General features: G+C 33.9%; 2 protein-coding genes across 5 annotated transcripts; one reads left to right on the top strand and one right to left on the bottom strand.

Moving 5' to 3' along the window:
* Positions 1-1,854: 1,854 nt before the first annotated feature.
* On the bottom strand, positions 1,855-10,479 carry LOC108101721 (calsyntenin-1). Its single transcript, XM_017206171.2, has 12 exons — positions 10,347-10,479; positions 8,161-8,324; positions 7,590-7,732; positions 7,036-7,536; positions 6,868-6,975; positions 5,296-6,345; positions 5,176-5,230; positions 4,421-4,975; positions 4,266-4,349; positions 4,046-4,176; positions 2,046-2,169; positions 1,855-1,989 (listed from the first exon to the last, which is right to left on the bottom strand). The coding sequence occupies exons 2-12, from the start codon at positions 8,273-8,275 to the stop codon at positions 1,922-1,924; spliced, it is 2,934 nt and encodes a 977-aa protein (XP_017061660.1). The 5' UTR covers positions 8,276-8,324; positions 10,347-10,479; the 3' UTR covers positions 1,855-1,921.
* A 1,729-nt stretch (positions 10,480-12,208) lies between these two features.
* LOC108101722 (glutamate receptor ionotropic, kainate 2) lies at positions 12,209-18,343 on the top strand. 4 transcript variants are annotated; one of them, XM_017206172.2, is made up of 15 exons: positions 12,209-12,366; positions 12,420-12,552; positions 12,615-13,028; positions 13,339-13,505; positions 13,777-13,830; positions 14,194-14,358; positions 14,418-14,576; positions 14,813-15,016; positions 15,141-15,344; positions 15,451-15,555; positions 15,669-15,926; positions 16,049-16,534; positions 16,906-17,103; positions 17,162-17,552; positions 18,014-18,343. In XM_017206172.2, exons 1-15 carry the CDS (start codon positions 12,364-12,366, stop codon positions 18,289-18,291), a joined length of 3,219 nt encoding a protein of 1,072 aa, XP_017061661.1. In that variant the 5' UTR covers positions 12,209-12,363; the 3' UTR covers positions 18,292-18,343. The 4 variants fall into 4 exon arrangements, with proteins under 4 accessions (XP_017061661.1, XP_017061662.1, XP_017061663.1 ...); XM_017206173.2 differs by lacking the exon at positions 16,049-16,534; XM_017206174.2 differs by lacking the exons at positions 15,669-15,926; positions 16,049-16,534.
* Positions 18,344-18,853: the final 510 nt, after the last annotated feature.

Below are 18,853 nucleotides of genomic sequence, written 5' to 3'. Positions count from 1 at the left end.
CTGAAGTGTAAAGTATTGTCCTCATCTTCATCTTCAGTATTATCTGAGCATGACTGCTCTTCAAATGTGGTGTCCCACCTAATCAAATCCTTTTTTGATTAATTAGGCTGCCAAAAAACTCGTTTTGCAAGTTTTAAGAAATTGAGGGCGTTATGACACAGGTTGCAAATGTCATAAAGCCCACGGGCGCTGTGACATTTTCGGTGCGGGCGATATGACACTTTCAGAAGTGTCAGAACGCCCGCGGGCGCTATGACACTGGGCGTTATGACATGCACCCGAAAGAAAACACCTTCCCCGTCAAGATAAAATCGTTTTTGGCCATTTTATGCAGGTTTTACCGAAAACAAGAGTCATCAAATATGTCGAAAATGCATAAAGGTTAAACAACATCCAAAGCTAAGACGATTTTTCTATTCATTTTCCATATTTTCGACTATAGATCATATGGGAGCTATATGATATAGTTGTCCGATTTTGATCAAATTTAATTCATAATTCTAGAGTCGTAAGAAAACTCTATATTCATACTTGTCTGATGAAAAACAACGATGTTATAATTTTATTTTCGTTATTTTTATATAGATTTTTCGATCTTTTCTATGGCAGCTATAAGATATAGTTGTCCGATTTTTATGAAACTTTTTTCTCAGTATAAGAGTTGTTGAAAAATTTGATATTCAAAAAATCATGCTCGTGGGATAAAAAAAACAACGATGTTATCAATTTATTTCCATTAATTCTATATATATTTTTAGAACTCTCCTATGGCAGCTATATGATAGTTATCCGATTTTGATCAAATTAATCCGAAATTCAATACCAGTTCGAAAACGCCATCTTGAAGAAATCAAGTCGATGTGATCAAAAACAACGGCGTGAGAATTTTTTATTTCATTCTCTCGTATGGGAGCTATCCGATATAGTCGGCCGATCCGGCCCGTTCCGACTTATATACTGCGTGCAATAACTACACACATTTTGGGAAAGTTTCAGCAAGATAGCTTTAAAACTGAGAGACTAGTTTGCGCGAAACGGGCAGACGGACAAACAAAAAGGACAGATGGACAGACGGACAGACGTATTCCGATTCTACTCGTGATGGGGTCTGAGGTGTCTCCTTCACTGCGTTGCAAACTTCTGACTGAAATTATAATACCCTTTTGCTCTGCAAGGGTATGAAAAAACTTCCCGTAACCATTAAAAAGTTTTTTATTTTAAAATTAAATAATTTTTTTAGCAACTAAAAAATATGTTTTTATTAGTACATTATTTTTAAGTTTAAGAATTTAGCCTGCATGTTCAAACAAAAATAAAACTATTACGTTTTTCGATATGTTTCTTAATCTAAGTTTTAAATTTGTAAAATAAGAAATTATTAACAACTTTTGCTTTATTAAAAAACTTATACGGTTTGGCTATTTCGATTCCCTTTGGAATTTTCTGTAATTTTATTTTAAGCTTAAGTTATGGGGACGGAGAAACCTCCTTCTATGCATTAGCGACAGGATGCAGTTGAAGTTTGACAGACATGTGCATAATACATTTTTAAGTGAGGGTGGGTACACAATAAATTAATAGGTCTTATCTTATATATGTCTATATGCTTTTATTATGGATCTAGCGACGCTGATTATATAATAATTGTACTATACCTTAGCTATAATTTGTGATTACGCTAATATTACATGTTCATGCATATGGTTTGTTTCGCGCGTCCCCTGACTTAATTTTTACAATCATACAACTGCAACATAATCATTTTTCAAATTTTTATAAATGCGCGTCCTTACAGTTATGTGTGCATGCATGCATTTCCGGACTGTCATTTCAACCGATTAAACTGTTGAATAATTGTTGATTTAGTAGGTTATATTTTAAAAGCACATTTACATATATTAGTTCCAGTTTTTTAAAACATTTACTGTTGAAAAATGTTGGTATTATCCCATTCAAGCTGATTGATGTGAGCAAAGCCGTCCTTTAAAGCTGAAGAAAATACATTTCAAATAAAATTTATCATAAAATGTGAATAGTTACTGTACCTTCTTCATCTTCCGAGTCAGAATTTTCTGATTCCGAGCTATCCTCAGATGCTGCATCTGCTTGCAATGGATTTATAGTTATAGTCAAAGCTGAATCATCCCATACTAGGCCATCATCAACAATCTATAAAATGTATAATTAATTATTTGTAATGTTTTATTTTTACACTGGTCATCCGTGTTATAATATCAACTGTTCCAAGCCATCCATAATCCATGAACTTTCTTATCAAATAAAAAAATCATGTTTAGTAAGTTTTTTTCTATATTTATATATTTTTGTGCTACCAAGAAGTTCGTACCAACATTTTTATACCCTTGCAGAGCAAAGGGTATTATAATTTCAGTCAGAAGTTTGCAACGCAGTGAAGGAGACACCTCAGACCCCATAAAGTATATATATTCTTGATCAGCATCACCATCTGAATTGAAATATGTATGTACGTCTGTCCGTCTGTCTGTCTGTCCTCCTGTCGGTTTCTATGTAAACTAGTCTCTCAGTTTTAAAGCTATCTTGCTGAAACTTTCCCAAAAGTTGTGTAGTTATTGCACGCAGTATATAAGTCGGAACGGGCCGGATCGGGCGACTATATCGGATAGCTCCCATACAAGAGAATGAAATAAAAAAATTTTACACCGTTGTTTTTGATCAGATCGACTTGATTCCTTCCAGATGGCGTTTACTAACTGCTATTGAATTTCGGATTAAATTTTATCAAAATCGGATAACTCTATCATATAGCTGCCATAGGAGAGATCAAAATATATATATATAAATAATGGAAAAAAAATTATAATGTCTTTGTTTTTAATGCCACGAGCATGATTTTTGGAACATAAAGTTTTTTAAATACTCTTAAGTTGAGGAAAAAATTTCATATAAATCGGAGTACTATATCATAGAGCTGCCATAGGAAAGATCGAAAAATCTATATAGAAATAACGGAAATATAATTATAACCTCGTTGTGTTTCATCAGACAATAATGATTTTTGGAATATAGAGTTTTCTAATGAGTCTTGAGTTACAAATTAAATTTCATTAAAATCGGACGACTATATTATATAGCTGTCATATGAACAATATGGAAAATTAATAGAAAAATCCTCAAAGCTTCGATGCTCTTTAGCTTTTTTTTTTTTTTCTATTAATTTTACATATTTTTGACTATTGTTTATATTGCAGCTATATGATATAGTTTTGATGAAATTTCATACGTAAATCAAAAGTCGTTAGAAAACTCTATATTCCAAAACTCATGTTTGGCCGATGAAAAACAACGATATCATAACGTTGTATCCGTTATTTCTATATAGAATTTTAGATCTTTCCTATGGCAGCTATATGATAACGTTGTCGGAGTTTAGTGAAATTTTTTCTCGATTCAAGGGTTATTGAAAAACCGTCATTTTGAAAATCATGCTCGCGGGATTAAAAACAACGATGTTATAATTTTTGTTCCATTTTTTATATTTAAATTTTTTTATCTTTTCTATGCCAGCTATGTGATAGAGTTATCCGATTTTGATAAAATTGTATCCGAAATTCAATAGTGGTTAGGAAACGCCATATGGAAGAAATCAAGTCGACTTATATACTGCGTGGAATAACTACACACCTTTTAGGAAAGTTTCAGCAAGATTGCTTTAAAACTAAGAGACTAGTTTGGGCAGAAACGGACAGGAGGACAGACGGACGGACGGACAGACGTACAGACGTACAGACGTATTTCGATTCAGGTCGTGATGCTGATCAAGAATATATATACTTTATGGGGTCTGAGGTGTCTCCTTGACTGCGTTGCAAACTTCTGGCCAAAATTATAATACCCTTTTGCTCTGCAAGGGTATAAAAACAAATTAATAAATGTATAAGTGAAGCATTTAAAGGGGGATCTAAATAAATATAATTTTAATATGAACTTGTGCTTAAAATTTATTTTTTCTTTTTTCTTACTATTTACTTAAAGTTTAAGTACTATACAAACTATTTGTACTTACTTTTGGACATGGTTGGTGACGATCAGTATATTTTTGGTTGTTTTTTAAACGTGCAATAGATACGCCGCAAAGCAAAACAGCCAGAAATACACTCACAATAACTATTAGCATTGTAAGGTGAGAACCTTCGGCTTAAATTGTTTAAAAGTTTGTAAGTTAAATGATTATTTTTTATACTATAACTATATCTTGCTTGCCTTAATTGTCAATTCAAACTTACCTTTGTGTACGAACGAACGTACGTGAGATTTCGGTTCTTGCACATCGTTTGTATGCATTAAGGAATATGAATATACCTTTGAATCTAAAGATCAAAATAGAAAAATGAAGTACTTCTTATGTCTGTCTCATAAAACTTTCGTTATCTAAACTCACCAGTGGCCTGATTTTCGTTCTGGTTTGTTGAACCACCATTCGTGGGATAAATTGTTTCCGTGTTGGTATTGCCAACACCGTTGAGGTTGGATAAAGCCGACGAAGGTGTCAAATTTGTAGACTTAAACAACGTCTGTTTAGGATGCAGTACAGTGAGTGTAAGGGTGTATTCCGCACTTTTGTACTCTGAGCTAAGCTGAGCACAAGATAACTTAAAAACTCGATTGAGATAATAAGCCGGTTTCTTATTACTGTAGACAAGGGATCGTAACACATTTAAATAATTGTGTATGTTGTCCCTTCCTATCATTTCCACACCATCTTTATTTATATTTGTCTTTATATCCATTGTAGATGATAATGAATCATCGCCGTCTATTTGAATGTCTTCATGGTCCGGATTTAAAGAGGGAAACACAACAACGCTGCAGGAGTCCATATGATTTTTCTCCTCCCTTTTTCCGCTGTTTTTGGATAGCGCGTTAATGTAAATATTATCCAAAATATGAACGCCAAATTTAATTTCTTGATATGATACCAATTTATTTGAAGTTCCTGGAAATGATTAATTTTTTTTTATTAAAACTGGTTAGAATTGATGTTGGGTATTATTGCGAATTGACACAAAAACAAACAAAATAGGAAACTAGCTTCGGCAAGCCGAAGCTTATATACCCTTACAGACTTTGGTTACTGCAAGGGTATATAAGCTTCGGTTTAAAGTTTAGTTTAGTTTAGTTTAAAGTGTCACTTACCAGATATTGTTATTTTAGTGGAATATGATTGTCGATTTTGATCAAAGTTTTCCATCTGCAGGATTGAAATATACATATTAATGATATTTTTCATACATTTATTGCCAAATATTTATTTACCGACGTCGATCCTGCATCAATATTGGTACTCAGTGAAACCATTGGTTCGTTAACCATAATATAGGTCTCAATTGGCGGCAGGTGGAGAGAACTTTCATTTCCGCACGTTAGAGCTGTACGGACTTCAATATTACGACGACCTACTGTGGGGTTATGTTTAACATTGATATACTGTATTTTGCGCATCAATTGTTCAATATCGTGTTTTGATTTGGCTTCAACATAGATTTCGTTCATTTGAATGTTTGCTTGGATTTGAGTGTTTACAGGTTCCGAACTCTTTTTTGGGCTTTGCATTTGCTTAGGTGATAATAAGTGCTCAGCACAGGTGGTTCCGCATTTAATGTCTTCAGAAGTCAAAACACCGTTCAGGCTGACTTTAACCTCGGAAATGTCCCCATTAAAACCATGTTTTAAACGATTTTCCAAACTTTGGTAGCAAGCTCCGATAGCTAATGATGTATTAACTCCATGCGCAGCGTGTAAGGGCCAATCGTCGATTACTTCTGGGTTGCTGTGGCGATCCTCAACGGAACTCTCGAAACGGACGCCATCAATGAATAAATCTACCTTAGCCGGGTCTTCAACGTTAAGAACATAATGGTGCCATTCGTTGTCGCACACTTCAGGGATTTTCCAACGCCATTCAGCAGGACTGAATATGTTCAAATCACCTTCATTGAAGTTTTTTCTTAGTAAAAGAATAAGTCGACAATTCCGAACAAACAATGCCATATGATGGCGGTTCATTTTGTGGTCATCAGCACTGCAGATAATATGCTCCTTAACATGTTTATTAACCACACCTTGACTATTATGGCGAAACATTGTAAGAATACTAAAAGCACGAGTTGAGAAATCGTAATGGTCAACCACAGTGTCTGGAACCACTACTCCTGTGGACCCATCGAAGTGAAAAATGGATTCTGTACCTTCGTCATAACTTAACTCTTTAGTCCAATCTGCACCATGCGGCAAAAGATCCTTCATTTTTTTACTTGAAGTGCAATTCGTCATGTCCCGATCGCATCCGAAGGAGATGTGTTTTGTCTGAAAATGTATGTAGGTAAACGGTTTAACATTCAGAAATGCTTGAGTTTTTACAAGTTATCAGAATTTTACTTCTCAAACCTAAAGAAAAAAAAATTAGATATATTATAAAAGCTTTGGCTCGCCGAGGCTAGCTTCCTTTCTTGTTTTTTTATACATCCAATCGGAACTACCCGTTGAAGTCGTCGTTCCGACTTATATACTTTTGGCAAAGTTTCAGCAAGATAGCTTTAAAATTGAGACACTAGGTTTACATAGAAACAAGAATATGCATATTAACGATATGGGGTCTGAGGTGTGTTCACCTTCACTGCGTTGAAAATTTCTGACCGAAATTTGAATATCCTTTGCGAGGGTTTTTAGAATTTTTTTGTTTTTATTTTATGGTCGTAAATGGATAGAGGCACTAACCGAAAACATAGAAAAATGTATATTAATATACAATTTATTTAATCTTGGGCCAAAAACAATGAGAATCTATTTAGACTAAGCCTAATTTAAGAAATTAAACTCAAAACTTACCTTAAGTGTTATTGATGCATGAATACTTAGGTCTTTATTCTTGCAAGAAATATCGCACAAATCCAGACGAGCATTTGGAAACAATTGTAGGCTTTCAGTGCTACCGGACTAAGAATAAATAATTTAAAAGTCATATTTGTATAAGGCTCTTTGACGAAAAATACTTACGGTATAATCGATACGTTCTGGCATACTTAAAAACTTTGTTTCACACACCCGACGCACCTTGATGCTGACCATTATTGCTGCAGATTCTTTCATTGCGCAGTCATAAGCAACAACGGATAGGATGTGGTTATGTGAGGCCTTGTGGGAAAGAGGTTCTGTGTTCTTGATTGAGCCCTCGTTATCAATTGAAAACGGTTCATCATTATTAAGTATCTCATATTTGCAAACATCGCCATAAAGTGGAGTACAGTCCTTATCGGATGCTTCTACTCGCAAAATCTCGTTGTAAAGACGACCCTCGTCCACTTCAGTTACATACGACGGCTCTAAAAATGTTGGTGCATACTCATTTATGTCAATCACAGTAATATGCACATTGGCTGTGTTTGAAGGGGTTCCATCGCAATACACCGCAACGATTTCAAAGTGATAGCTTTTACGCTTTTCGCAATTTAATGTCCGTCGTGCTTTTAAAATTCCTAGGTTATTGACTAATTCAATCTGAAATAAAAATGTGCGACAACACTAGAGTGTATACCGAATATTAAACTTACCTCAAATGGAATTTCGTGATATGGCTTTTTGAGAATGTGAAAGTTACAAATTTTCTCTTCATCCACTTTAATTAGCGGAGTTATTTCCACAAGTGTTTCATTTTCTCGAATCAACCCATGGTACGACTTTTCTAATATAATTTCTAAAAAGATATAAAAATAACTACGTATTAAAAGGAAATACTACTTAATAGTATCCTAAAAGGTCAAAATGTATACCCGTTACTTGCGACTTATCGAACGGTCGGACGAGTCTATTTCTGTTTATCCGCATTTTTAATCATTTCTTTTTTAGCTTTTCTTGCTTTAAAAACGGACATACAAAAATAGATTCACACATCTGATTTCAAAAAATATGCATAAGTGCACTTTATGCGGTCGAAAGTGCTTTAATCCACCTTTTACATACTATTTAACTAATACAGAAAACTTTTCCCTCTACAAGTAACAGGAATAAATAGCTTTTGTTTTAGCGTTTACATGTATAAATTTATTATTAGTTTTCGCTACACCTCACGTTTGTCAAAATTGTTAAACTAATAATTCTTAGAGTAATGATAGGAGTACCAACCTTTTTGAGTTAAATATTCATCTTCATTTTCACTAGAGGTTAGAACTCCAGAAGCCAGCATTGCAAGCAAAACTACTGCGAGGAAAGTGCAGCCCAAATGTTTATATACCGTCATGGTTGCAGACGCGATTTTTTAAAAGGCGAAGGATGTATATTATTTTTATCTAAAAATAAAAAATTTTGTTTAACATGTTAAAAATGTAATACAAAGTGTTTTTGTTGATCAAGTGTACAATATTGATTATTAGAAATAAGAATCGAATAATTCGGAAGGCAAGCGGGCCTGGAGTCACGTTTGGGGCTTTGAGTGAAAAAAACATTTTCAAGTAGTAAAGATTTATTTTTTTTCTTATGGTATTCTACAAAACAGTGTTTATTCGCTGTGCAGCGTAAATGCAGATTGCATTTCGTGCATATTCATGAGAAAATGGAGACTGGCTTGCCCATTGCGGTGAAGATGCATTGTTGGTATTGATTGGACAACCCGGTAAGTTTTTGTTCTTATATGTCATCAGCTCTGCGGCTAGAGATTTCTCCGAGACGGCTTGACCGATTGACTAGAATTTTCACACGCTCTTCTTAGATATTTCAAGTAATGAAAAGTTTTTAGTATTTTTGATAATTTTGATCAGAGATATCTTCCTCACCGCAAAACTCCTTTTTAAAGTGGACCCTCAGGAATATCCTCTACAGCAGTATTTCCCTAAGTGTGGGTCGCGGGTAGATTTTTGGTGGGTACTAATTGCCATATAGATCTTTAAATTTTTTGTGTAGATGGGTCGCGGTCCCGACAAGTTTGGGAAACACTGCTCTACAGGATCGACGGAATCCAATATTGTTTTTTTCGATTTTTCGCCTATTAGGGGATTTTAGGCCTGACAGGGCAATTTTTTTAACTACTATCGAATTTCGAAATAAATTTTATCAAAATCGGATGACGACTCGTATATCATATAGCTACCATAGGAAAGATCGAAAAATCTGTATAGAATTAACGAAAATTAACGATAAAAATGATAACATCGTCTTTTTCCGTCAGATAAGCATTTTTTTGCGGCGAAATGAGTAATTATATTTTACCGACCTTAATTACATGTTATTGTTCAACTTTTGAAGAGTATTAGAAAAAAAAATTATTGAAAAATATTAAGAAGTAAGCCTGTGCCGGTTAATCTTCCGAAGCGCCTAAAGAGAAAGTTGTTTTGCGGTGAACACCATAGGACGTTAACGAATCGGCTCGAAGCTAGCTTTTCTATGGGAGCTATCCGATATACTCGTCCGATCCAGTCCGTTCCGACTTACTATATGCATACCGTGTGCAATAACTACACAACTTTTGGTAGTTTCAGCCAGATAGCTTTAAAACAGTGAGGCGGACAGATGTAGGTACATGTTTAGATCTATTTAGGTAGTGATGCTGATCAAAAATAAATATATGTATGTATGTATTTAAATATCTGTAGTTGATGGGGTCTGTAGTGACTCCTCCACTGTGTTGCAAACTTCTTCAAAGGTATAAAAATAAAACTAGCTTCGGCTAGCCTAAGCTTACATATGTATGTATATATGTATGTATGTAGATACATATATACCCTTGCAGTTAGAACTTCTCCCTAACAAGATATTTCTTTATAATGATATACAAACATTAAATCAAATGTTGGCAAGTAGTAGTTTTTCACTAAAAGCAGGTACCGATTGAGTTCTCTCAACTTCCAAGAGATTTGTCAAAGTAAGCATGCGAACATGTCTAGTAGTTTAGCATTTTATAAATAAACTACTGTTCAGTAGTCAGTTATAAAATAATTATAATCCACCTTCGGTAAAATCACAAAAGTTTTGGTTTTATACTGTTTATTACAAATTTATAAAATTAAAACAAAAATCTTCTTGTATCTACATACATACAACTAACACACATATAGTCATATGTAAATACTGCGACATATGCATGTTTGTATCCATGAGATACACATTCTGCAATGGATGTACTCAATTTTCTATCTTTCTTTAGCAATAGTTAAACTCAAACTCGTACATGGTGCTTTGTTTACTGCATTATGTTCATACTCTAGTTAAACCTCAACAACGGTTTTAACATCTATAAGATACATATATTTAGTACACTCAATAATAAGTATCTTTGAGATAAAAATCGATATTACTTGTCTAACCGAAATTCTTACTTCTTTGACAGTAAAAATGCGCCCAGTTACGTTATAATAAACACTATAGAGTTAACTACAGTTTTTTTTCACTATCCTGGTTATGTTTATCCGACATTTTTAAATAATTGTGGACAAACTATGAATGCTGAAAATTGACTAAAATATACCAACATTTTACAGGGCTGCGTAATAAAAGCGAGATACTTTTCTGAAGATTTTGGTCAGTTAATTCCTGTTAGATTCTTCACATTGGAAGGATAGTCCAGAGAAAAACAACGTTCGCGCTAAAATAATATCTAGTACTGTTTTATTTACAGTTGTGCCTTCTTTTTCCTAAAAGTATGTTTGCGTAATTGTGTAAAATAACACGGTTACACAGTGTTATCGAATTCTAGCAAGATAAGGGTGCAATTGTGAACTATGTTATCGAGATTACACACTAGCGCGTTTTTTTTGTTAGTATATACAGTAGAATCCGGTTATAGCGTCTTTCAAGGGACCAACGATTTTTCGTCGTTATACCCGGAAATTTTCAACATTTTTATGGGCTCCCCCCTTACATTTTTTGCAAAATCGGATTTTCCATTTTTTCGTACCTTTTTTTCGGTAAAACCTGCATAAAATGGCCAAAAACGATTTTATCTTGACGGGGAAGATGTTTTCTTTCAAGTTGCATACCAGCTTTTTTAAATTTCAGAAAATAACATTTTTCGAAATTTTCATGGGGGAGTCCTTACACTTTTTGCAAAATCGGATTTTCTATTTTTTCGCCCCTTTCAAAATTTGCACAAAATGGATCTGCAGAAAAATTATCAGATCCCAGCACTTTTAGGCGCATAACTTTTCTAATTTTTATTCGATTTACAAGTGGCATATCGCCCTTATGCATTTTGATCGAATGCAAGGGTATATAACCTGCGGCTTGCCGAAGCTAGCTTCCTTTCTTGTTTTTTTTTAAGTTCAGCGCTCTACTTAGTATACAAATATTCTTTAATATTTCCTTTTGCAAAATCTGCTGTCATTTCTTTGTATTTTATTTTAATTTTCGAGTTGTTCGAGTTGTCTGGAAAAATAGTAGTCTTTGGGTTATCGGTATGTAATTTTAACTGTCTTCTTGTGCACAGTGTACTGTTGCATCTACACTGTAGGCTGCTTCTGCTAACAATTTTTTCTTTTACTTTCGCTTAAGATAAAGCGTCGGCTACATAGTTTTCTTTTTCCGGTAAATATTTAATTTCGTAATCAAATTCATTTAATTTAATTTTCCATTTTTCTAGTTCCATATTTGGTTCTTTTATTAGCCATGCTAATGGACGGACAGACGTACAGACGTATTTCGATTCAGATGGTGATGCTGATCAAGAATATACTCGTATATACTTTATGGGGTCTGAGGTGTCTGCTTCACTGCGTTGCAAACTTCTGACTGAAATTATAGTACCCTTTTGCCCTGCAAGGGTATAAAAATGTTATCCTCGGTGATCCGAGGCTAATATGCCCTACTGGCGAAGTTTTAAAAGTTTAAATAAATAAAATTAAAATACATATTATATTTAATGGAAATTTATTTGAGCTTAGCGAATCCTGCAAAGGAATTGCTGGGGAAATTAATTCGAACTTCCATAGGAATTCATTTTTTGGTAACTCCTGGCCACGTCCACACCCTTTATACAACTTCATCGCCCTGTTGTATTGATTCCTGGGCCTTCCCCAAAGAATGCCCCAGGATCCCTGGGAGAAGGGTATTGAATGGAGGACCAGATTTGGAATTATACCGCCAATATAAGTCAAAGCTCAAGCACTTTTTGGCTTCCTAAAGCTTAAAGCGAATAGCTTTTAAAAGGGCTTTTCACAATTTTTTTGGTAATGGGGTTGGTTCTTCTATATTTTCTTTTTAGTCGTGTCTAATCCGTAGCCTTTACCAGTAAATGTTTACGTTTCATGTGTTGAACAATATTATTTGTATCAACACGTTCAGTATTATTGTTTTTCAGTTACGGAATGTGTGTCTTATGTTGCTAAGCCATAACAAAAAATGGTAAGGTACCCTTTACACCCCCTATTTCATATTAATACTTTTATAATGATTAGATACGAAAAAAACGCGGTACCATAATTACAAACAACATAATAGACCAAAGTACTCTTAACAGGGTATGTTTTTCATGCATAATATTATCACTTGTCTTAATTGCAAAAGCGTTGCCGCCAGTGATACGCGTTGGTAAGTTATAAGTCGATATTAAAATTGTTTTGGCTATCATACACAATTCGTTGCTCTACTAGGTGCCATATTTACCGAGGATGAGCGTGAAAGCAGTATAGAATCAGCATTTAAGTATGCAATATACCGTATCAACAAGGAAAAAACTCTTCTTCCCCATACACAGCTTGTATACGACATTGAATATGTACCGCGAGATGACTCCTTTCGCACCACTAAAAAAGTTTGCCGGCAGTTGGAAGCAGGAGTCCAAGCAATCTTTGGACCAACAGATACTCTTCTTGCTGGTCATGTGCAATCCATATGCGAAGCTTATGATATACCCCACATCGAATTCCGAATTGATCTTGAATATAATTCTAAAGAATTTTCAATCAATTTGTATCCATCGCATACTCTTTTAACTCTAGCATATAGAGATATAATGGTGTACCTAAACTGGACGAAAGTGGCTATTGTTTATGAAGAAGATTATGGTAATTTAAAAGTACTGTAGACTAAGATACTATTTTTAGAGTACAAGGGATTGTTCTATTCGTTAAAAGTAAATCGAAATAATATTATTGAACGATTTATTTTTTTTTTTAATTTTATGGTAACTACTCGAATACTCTGTGTTGACAACATTTTGTTTTTTAAAACTTGTATTAAAGATAGCCCTTGGTAAGTGACGCATGAATATTTTTCAATATTAAAAAGGGCTTATACGCGTATTTAATGTTCTTTCATTCCTTATTAACATCTCGAAAACAAAGGTAAATATATGGATTTTCTTCTTTTTTTTAGGTCTCTTTAATCTGATGCACTCCTCCACTGATACAAAAGCAGAAATGTATATTAGGCAAGCAAGCCCAGAGTCCTATCGGCAAGTCTTACGAGCAATCCGCCAAAAGGAAATTTACAAAATAATAGTGGATACAAACCCGTCTCACATAACAACTTTTTTTAAATCCGTAAGAAAACTTTATTATTTCACTTAATAATAAATTTTAAGGGTTTTTGTCGTTTAAAAAATACTAATAATAGTTTACGTAACGCATTTTTTAGGCTAATTTTGACCCGAGTGTAACAAGTCTCCCCCAGTGTAACAAATCATAACGTTTCGGCCGAATCTTATATCCGAAGATTTAATATATTTTAGATATTGTATATATTAAGTAGTCCTTGCTGGTATTTACACCAAAATCCTAATTATATCAAACATTTTTTACTGTATATTTTCAGATTTTACAATTGCAAATGAATGATCATAGATACCATTATATGTTTACAACATTCGTAAGTACATTATGATGAATCTTGTTAAACTAATAAATCTTAAAATCGTAATGCTAAAATATACACTACATTTTTGTAAATGCTAAAAAATCGTCCTAAATAATATCACCAAAAATAAATTCTAATCGATTTGTGGCCTGCGGTCCCCTTGTAAAAAACTAAACGCACGAGTAGGTTTATATTATATAATATAATTTTCTATCTTTTTTATGGCAGTTATTGTATTTGGGATTCTTAGAATTATTATTTAAAATTTTTATGACAAATCTGATTGTAAATGCATATTAAGTTCGGCTTCTCAAAGAAATTTTTAATCTTAAAATATTCTTTTTTTCCGATAATTATAATAATGTATTTTTTCAGGACCTGGAGACATATGACTTAGAGGATTTTAGATACAATAGCGTAAATATAACAGCGTTTCGATTAGTCGATGTAGATAGCAAGAGATATCTCGATGTTATCGACCAAATGCAAAAACTACAACACAACGGACTAGAAAACATTAACGGAATTCCCTACATAAAGGTAAAAAAATATAATTATTTTTTTTAAACAAAACTTTTAATTTGTTCCTTTCTTTTTAGACAGATTCTGCTTTAATGTTTGATTCGGTGTACGCCTTTGCGTCTGGGTTGCACTTCTTAAGTTCTGATAGTCCCCCAAATGTATCCATTAAAAACATTTCGTGCACTTCCGATCAAACATGGGATGATGGAATTTCATTGTATAATCAAATCAATGCCGTAAGTATATACTGTATCAATCTTTAATACATTTGACATTCGAGCAGAAGAAAAGATAGGTTCTTTCAGTCGCCGAAATTATACTAATACAGGGTGACACAAAATTATTTTGAATCTTTAATTGATGAATAAAAGAACAAATTATTGCAACAGGTAAAAACGGTTGGTTGTTTTCAAAACTAGATAAAATTATTATCTATTATTAATTGAACTTATTTCAAATTATTTATTTTTAGGCTATTACCGACGGGTTAACTGGAAATGTAGATTTTGTGGAAGGTCGTCGAAACAAATTCAAGCTTGATATTCTAAAATTAAAGCAAGAAAACATTCAAAAGGTCGGATACTGGAAGCCCTATGCCGGTGTTAACATTTCAGACCCAACTGCATTCTACGATTCTAATATCGCCAATATAACATTGGTTGTTATGACCAGAGAGGTTGGTATAAATAAAAAATGTACTACTAAATATGTTTATAAATATTTGATGACTGCAAGGGTATATGAGCTTCGGCTTGCCGAAGCTAGCTTCCTTTCTTGTTATATTATTAACATTTTTTTAGGAGCGCCCGTATGTTATGGTTAGAGAGGATAAAAATCTTACGGGAAATTTTAGGTTCGAAGGATTTTGTATTGATCTTCTCAAAGCAATCGCTCAACAAGTTGGATTTCAATATAAAATAGAACTAGTTCCCGATAATATGTACGGAGTTTACATACCCGAGACAAATTCATGGAATGGCATTGTTCAAGAATTAATGGAAAGGGCAAGTATAGACCTTTTTATCCTTTATGATAGCTTCATCATTGGATGAAGTTAAACCCCTGATAACTAATAATTTATTATAATAAACAAAAAATAATATATCTTAGCGAGCTGATCTTGCTGTAGCTTCAATGACGATAAACTACGCTCGAGAGAGTGTAATAGATTTTACAAAACCATTTATGAATTTGGGCATCGGAATATTGTTCAAGGTAAGACCTGTTTCATATTTCCTTTTTTATATTAAAAAACGTAGTTAAGGAATTTGCATTCTTGTAGACACTTATTTTAAAATTCCCTTCACCTATGTGGGTAAATTTAATAGGTGCCGACAAGCCAACCCACACGACTGTTCTCCTTTATGAACCCTTTGGCAATCGAGATATGGCTTTATGTGCTAGCTGCTTATATATTAGTTTCCTTCGCGCTCTTTGTGATGGCTCGGTTTTCTCCATATGAGTGGAAAAACCCACACCCATGTTACAAGGAAACGGATATAGTGGAAAATCAATTTTCCATATCAAACAGTTTTTGGTTTATAACAGGAACATTTTTACGCCAAGGATCTGGACTTAATCCGAAGGTATTCACTAATGCTATCTTATATTGTTAGGATTATTTATACTAATGTTGTGCTTGTCTTTTCCTTATGTTTTTAAGACTGGAATAACAAAGTTCAATATAATCATTTTTATTGTATTTCAGATTTCAGATCGAGCTCAGACAAAATTTTTTTCGTTTATGAATCCACTTGCGGTTGAAATTTGGTTTTATATTGCGTTTGGATACATTTTTGTATCAATCTGCATTTGGATTGTTGCTCGGTTATCACCGATTGAATGGGTTAATTCAAAACCACCCTGTTCAATGGCTTGTGATCACATATTGCACGAAATTCAAAAAGAAAGTTTCTTTAGCGAGCAGTTGGAATTGAGGAAGAGCAAAAAAATGTCCGAAAACGAATTGAGTTCACATTGCATAATGAGCAAACCAAATGACTACATTGAAGATGATGATCCTATATGTGGACATGCTATGAACCCTTTACCACTATCTGACGATGTACAGGAAGATGGCTCGGACGATAACACAGTGGATTTAATTCGAATACATAACAATTTTACTTTAAAAAATTGTTTTTGGTTTGCTATTGGAGCCCTTATGCAGCAAGGTTCTGACTTATATCCTAGGGTACGATTAAAAAACATTCTAAAAAAAATAATGCATTAAAGGGGCAAGAATGAACAGAGCAGCCAAAAAAATTGTCCATTTGAATTACGGTGCTAGACTACTGATTTTATTATAGAAGGGATTATGTTAGTTTAATCCCCGCAGCCTTAAATTCATAAACACCAAAAATCACTTTAAGGTAGCCATAGAAAAAAATCTCGTTTCAAAAGATGTTCAAATGATATTTTCTTATAAATACTTAATTTTTAACTGCAATGCTATACAAGCTTTGGTTCTCCGCCGAGGCTAGCATTTTTATAGCTTACAGCCTGAAAAGTATTATAACTACTTTTACGATAACTTTTGTTTTTTGACATTTATTTTTATTTTAGGCAACATCTACTCGCATTGTTGGTGGATGTTGGTTTTTTTTCTGTCTAATAATTATATCGTCGTACACTGCCAACTTAGCTGCATTTTTAACTGTCGAACGGATGATCTCGCCTATAGAAAGCGCTTCTGACTTGGCGGAGCAAACAGAAATATCATATGGCACTTTGGAAGGTGGTTCAACAATGACATTTTTTAGGGTAAATATATCTGAAAGTGAAGAAAAGTAAAGTCCTATTTAAGTATTTCATATTTTAGGACTCAAAAATCGGTATATATCAAAAAATGTGGCGCTATATGGAGAATCGTAAAGGAGCTGTATTTGTTAAAACCTACGAAGACGGAATAAAACGTGTAATGGAAGGAAGCTATGCGTTTTTAATGGAATCAACCATGCTAGATTATGCCGTTCAACGTGATTGTAATCTAACCCAAATAGGCGGCCTGCTAGATTCAAAAGGCTACGGTATCGCAACGCCTAAAGGATCCCCTTGGAGGGATAAAATTTCACTTGCTATTTTGGAGCTTCAAGAAAAAGGCATAATTCAGATATTATATGACAAATGGTGGAAAAACACAGGAGACGTTTGCAACAGAGATGATAAAAGCAAGGAATCAAAGGCCAATGCGCTTGGAGTAGAAAATATTGGTACGAGTTTTTGTATGGTTTTCATTAAAAAAATTTCTTCCCTACAGCACATATTTGAACAACCTTAATAGATTGCCCTTTATATTTCCCTTTAACTTTGAAACAATCATTTTCAATTATACAAAAATATCTCCGCGCTATCTGCTCAATTTGCCATTCATTTTTATAGCCAAGCAGACGGTGTTAGTTTCAGTTTTTTATTTTTGAAACACAAATTCCATGTTTTTTTTTTAAACTTCCTTTCATGGAAAAACTCTAAACTACTTGGTTTTGTTTGAGTGTACGGATACTGTCGGTTAGCACATATTCAGAGACTGATCGCGGCGGACGTTTTGTGATTTGACATACTTGTTGGGTTTGATTTTAGTCGATTTGTAGAACTAGAAGTAAGCAAAATGTTGCCGGAATAAACGAAAAAACAGTTTTTTTATTATAAGCGAGATTTTCTTTTCCTGTTTTAGGTGGCGTATTTGTTGTCCTTCTTTGCGGACTTGCCCTTGCTGTTGTTGTGGCTATATTCGAGTTTTGCTGGAATTCCCGAAAAAATTTGAATACCGATAATCAGTCACTGTGTTCAGAAATGGCACAGGAGCTTCGATTTGCAATGCACTGCCATGGATCAAAATCAAAGCACAGGCCACGAAAACGGAATTGCCAAAAATGCGCTTCTGGACCAACATATGTTCCGAGTAATACGAGTACGCCAAATATGAGCGTGCACTATAATTATTTTAATTAAATTATTTATTGTTTTAATTCTACAGCTTAAAATAAAAAAACATGTAAAATCAGTTTGCTGAATTTTGTGTATTTTCAAATTAGAATAATTTGGTTTAGAGAGTCGGATTGCACTATTTCGATCAACTATATTTGACGTTGATGCACCATGTTCAGCATAAAAACGGGATCGTGAAAGTTGAGGGGAAAAGATAAACCAAGAAAGGAAGCTAGCTTCGGCAAGCCGAAGCTTATATACACTTGCCGAAGCTTATATGCACTTGTAAATCGAATAATTAGAAAAATTATGCGCCTAAAAGTGCTGGGATCTGATAATTTTTCTGCAGATCCATTTTGTGCAAATTTTGAAAGGGGCGAAAAAATAGAAAATCCGATTTTGCAAAAAATGTAAGGGGGGAATCCATGAAAATTTCGAAAAAAATTATTTTCTGAAATTTAAAAGAGCTGGTATGCAACTTTGTTATAGCTCTAGAAACATGAAAGAAAACACCTTCCCCGTCAAGATAAAATCGTTTTTGGCCATTTTTAAAATGAATAGCACCGGGTTTATAGCGTTCTATGCT

This window comes from Drosophila ficusphila, unplaced genomic scaffold (genome assembly GCF_018152265.1).
Source record: "Drosophila ficusphila isolate 14025-0441.05 unplaced genomic scaffold, ASM1815226v1 contig_220, whole genome shotgun sequence".
NCBI lineage: Eukaryota > Metazoa > Arthropoda > Insecta > Diptera > Drosophilidae > Drosophila > Drosophila ficusphila.
This window is presented reverse-complemented; position numbering and strand designations above follow the sequence as displayed.

Bases quoted from the DNA above. Each gene is read 5' to 3' on its own strand.
- LOC108101721 (XM_017206171.2), bottom strand. From the start codon at position 8,275: ATGACGGTATATAAACATTTGGGCTGCACTTTCCTCGCAGTAGTTTTG. The intron at 4,350-4,420 runs GTGAGTTTAGAT...TTTGATCTTTAG, and splicing joins GAACGAAAATCAGGCCACTG to ATTCAAAGGTATATTCATAT. The intron at 4,177-4,265 runs GTAAGTTTGAAT...AAACAATTTAAG, and splicing joins ACGTTCGTTCGTACACAAAG to CCGAAGGTTCTCACCTTACA.
- LOC108101722 (XM_017206172.2), top strand. The intron at 12,553-12,614 runs GTAAGTTATAAG...TTGCTCTACTAG, and splicing joins GCCGCCAGTGATACGCGTTG to GTGCCATATTTACCGAGGAT. The intron at 15,556-15,668 runs GTAAGACCTGTT...TAAATTTAATAG, and splicing joins GCATCGGAATATTGTTCAAG to GTGCCGACAAGCCAACCCAC.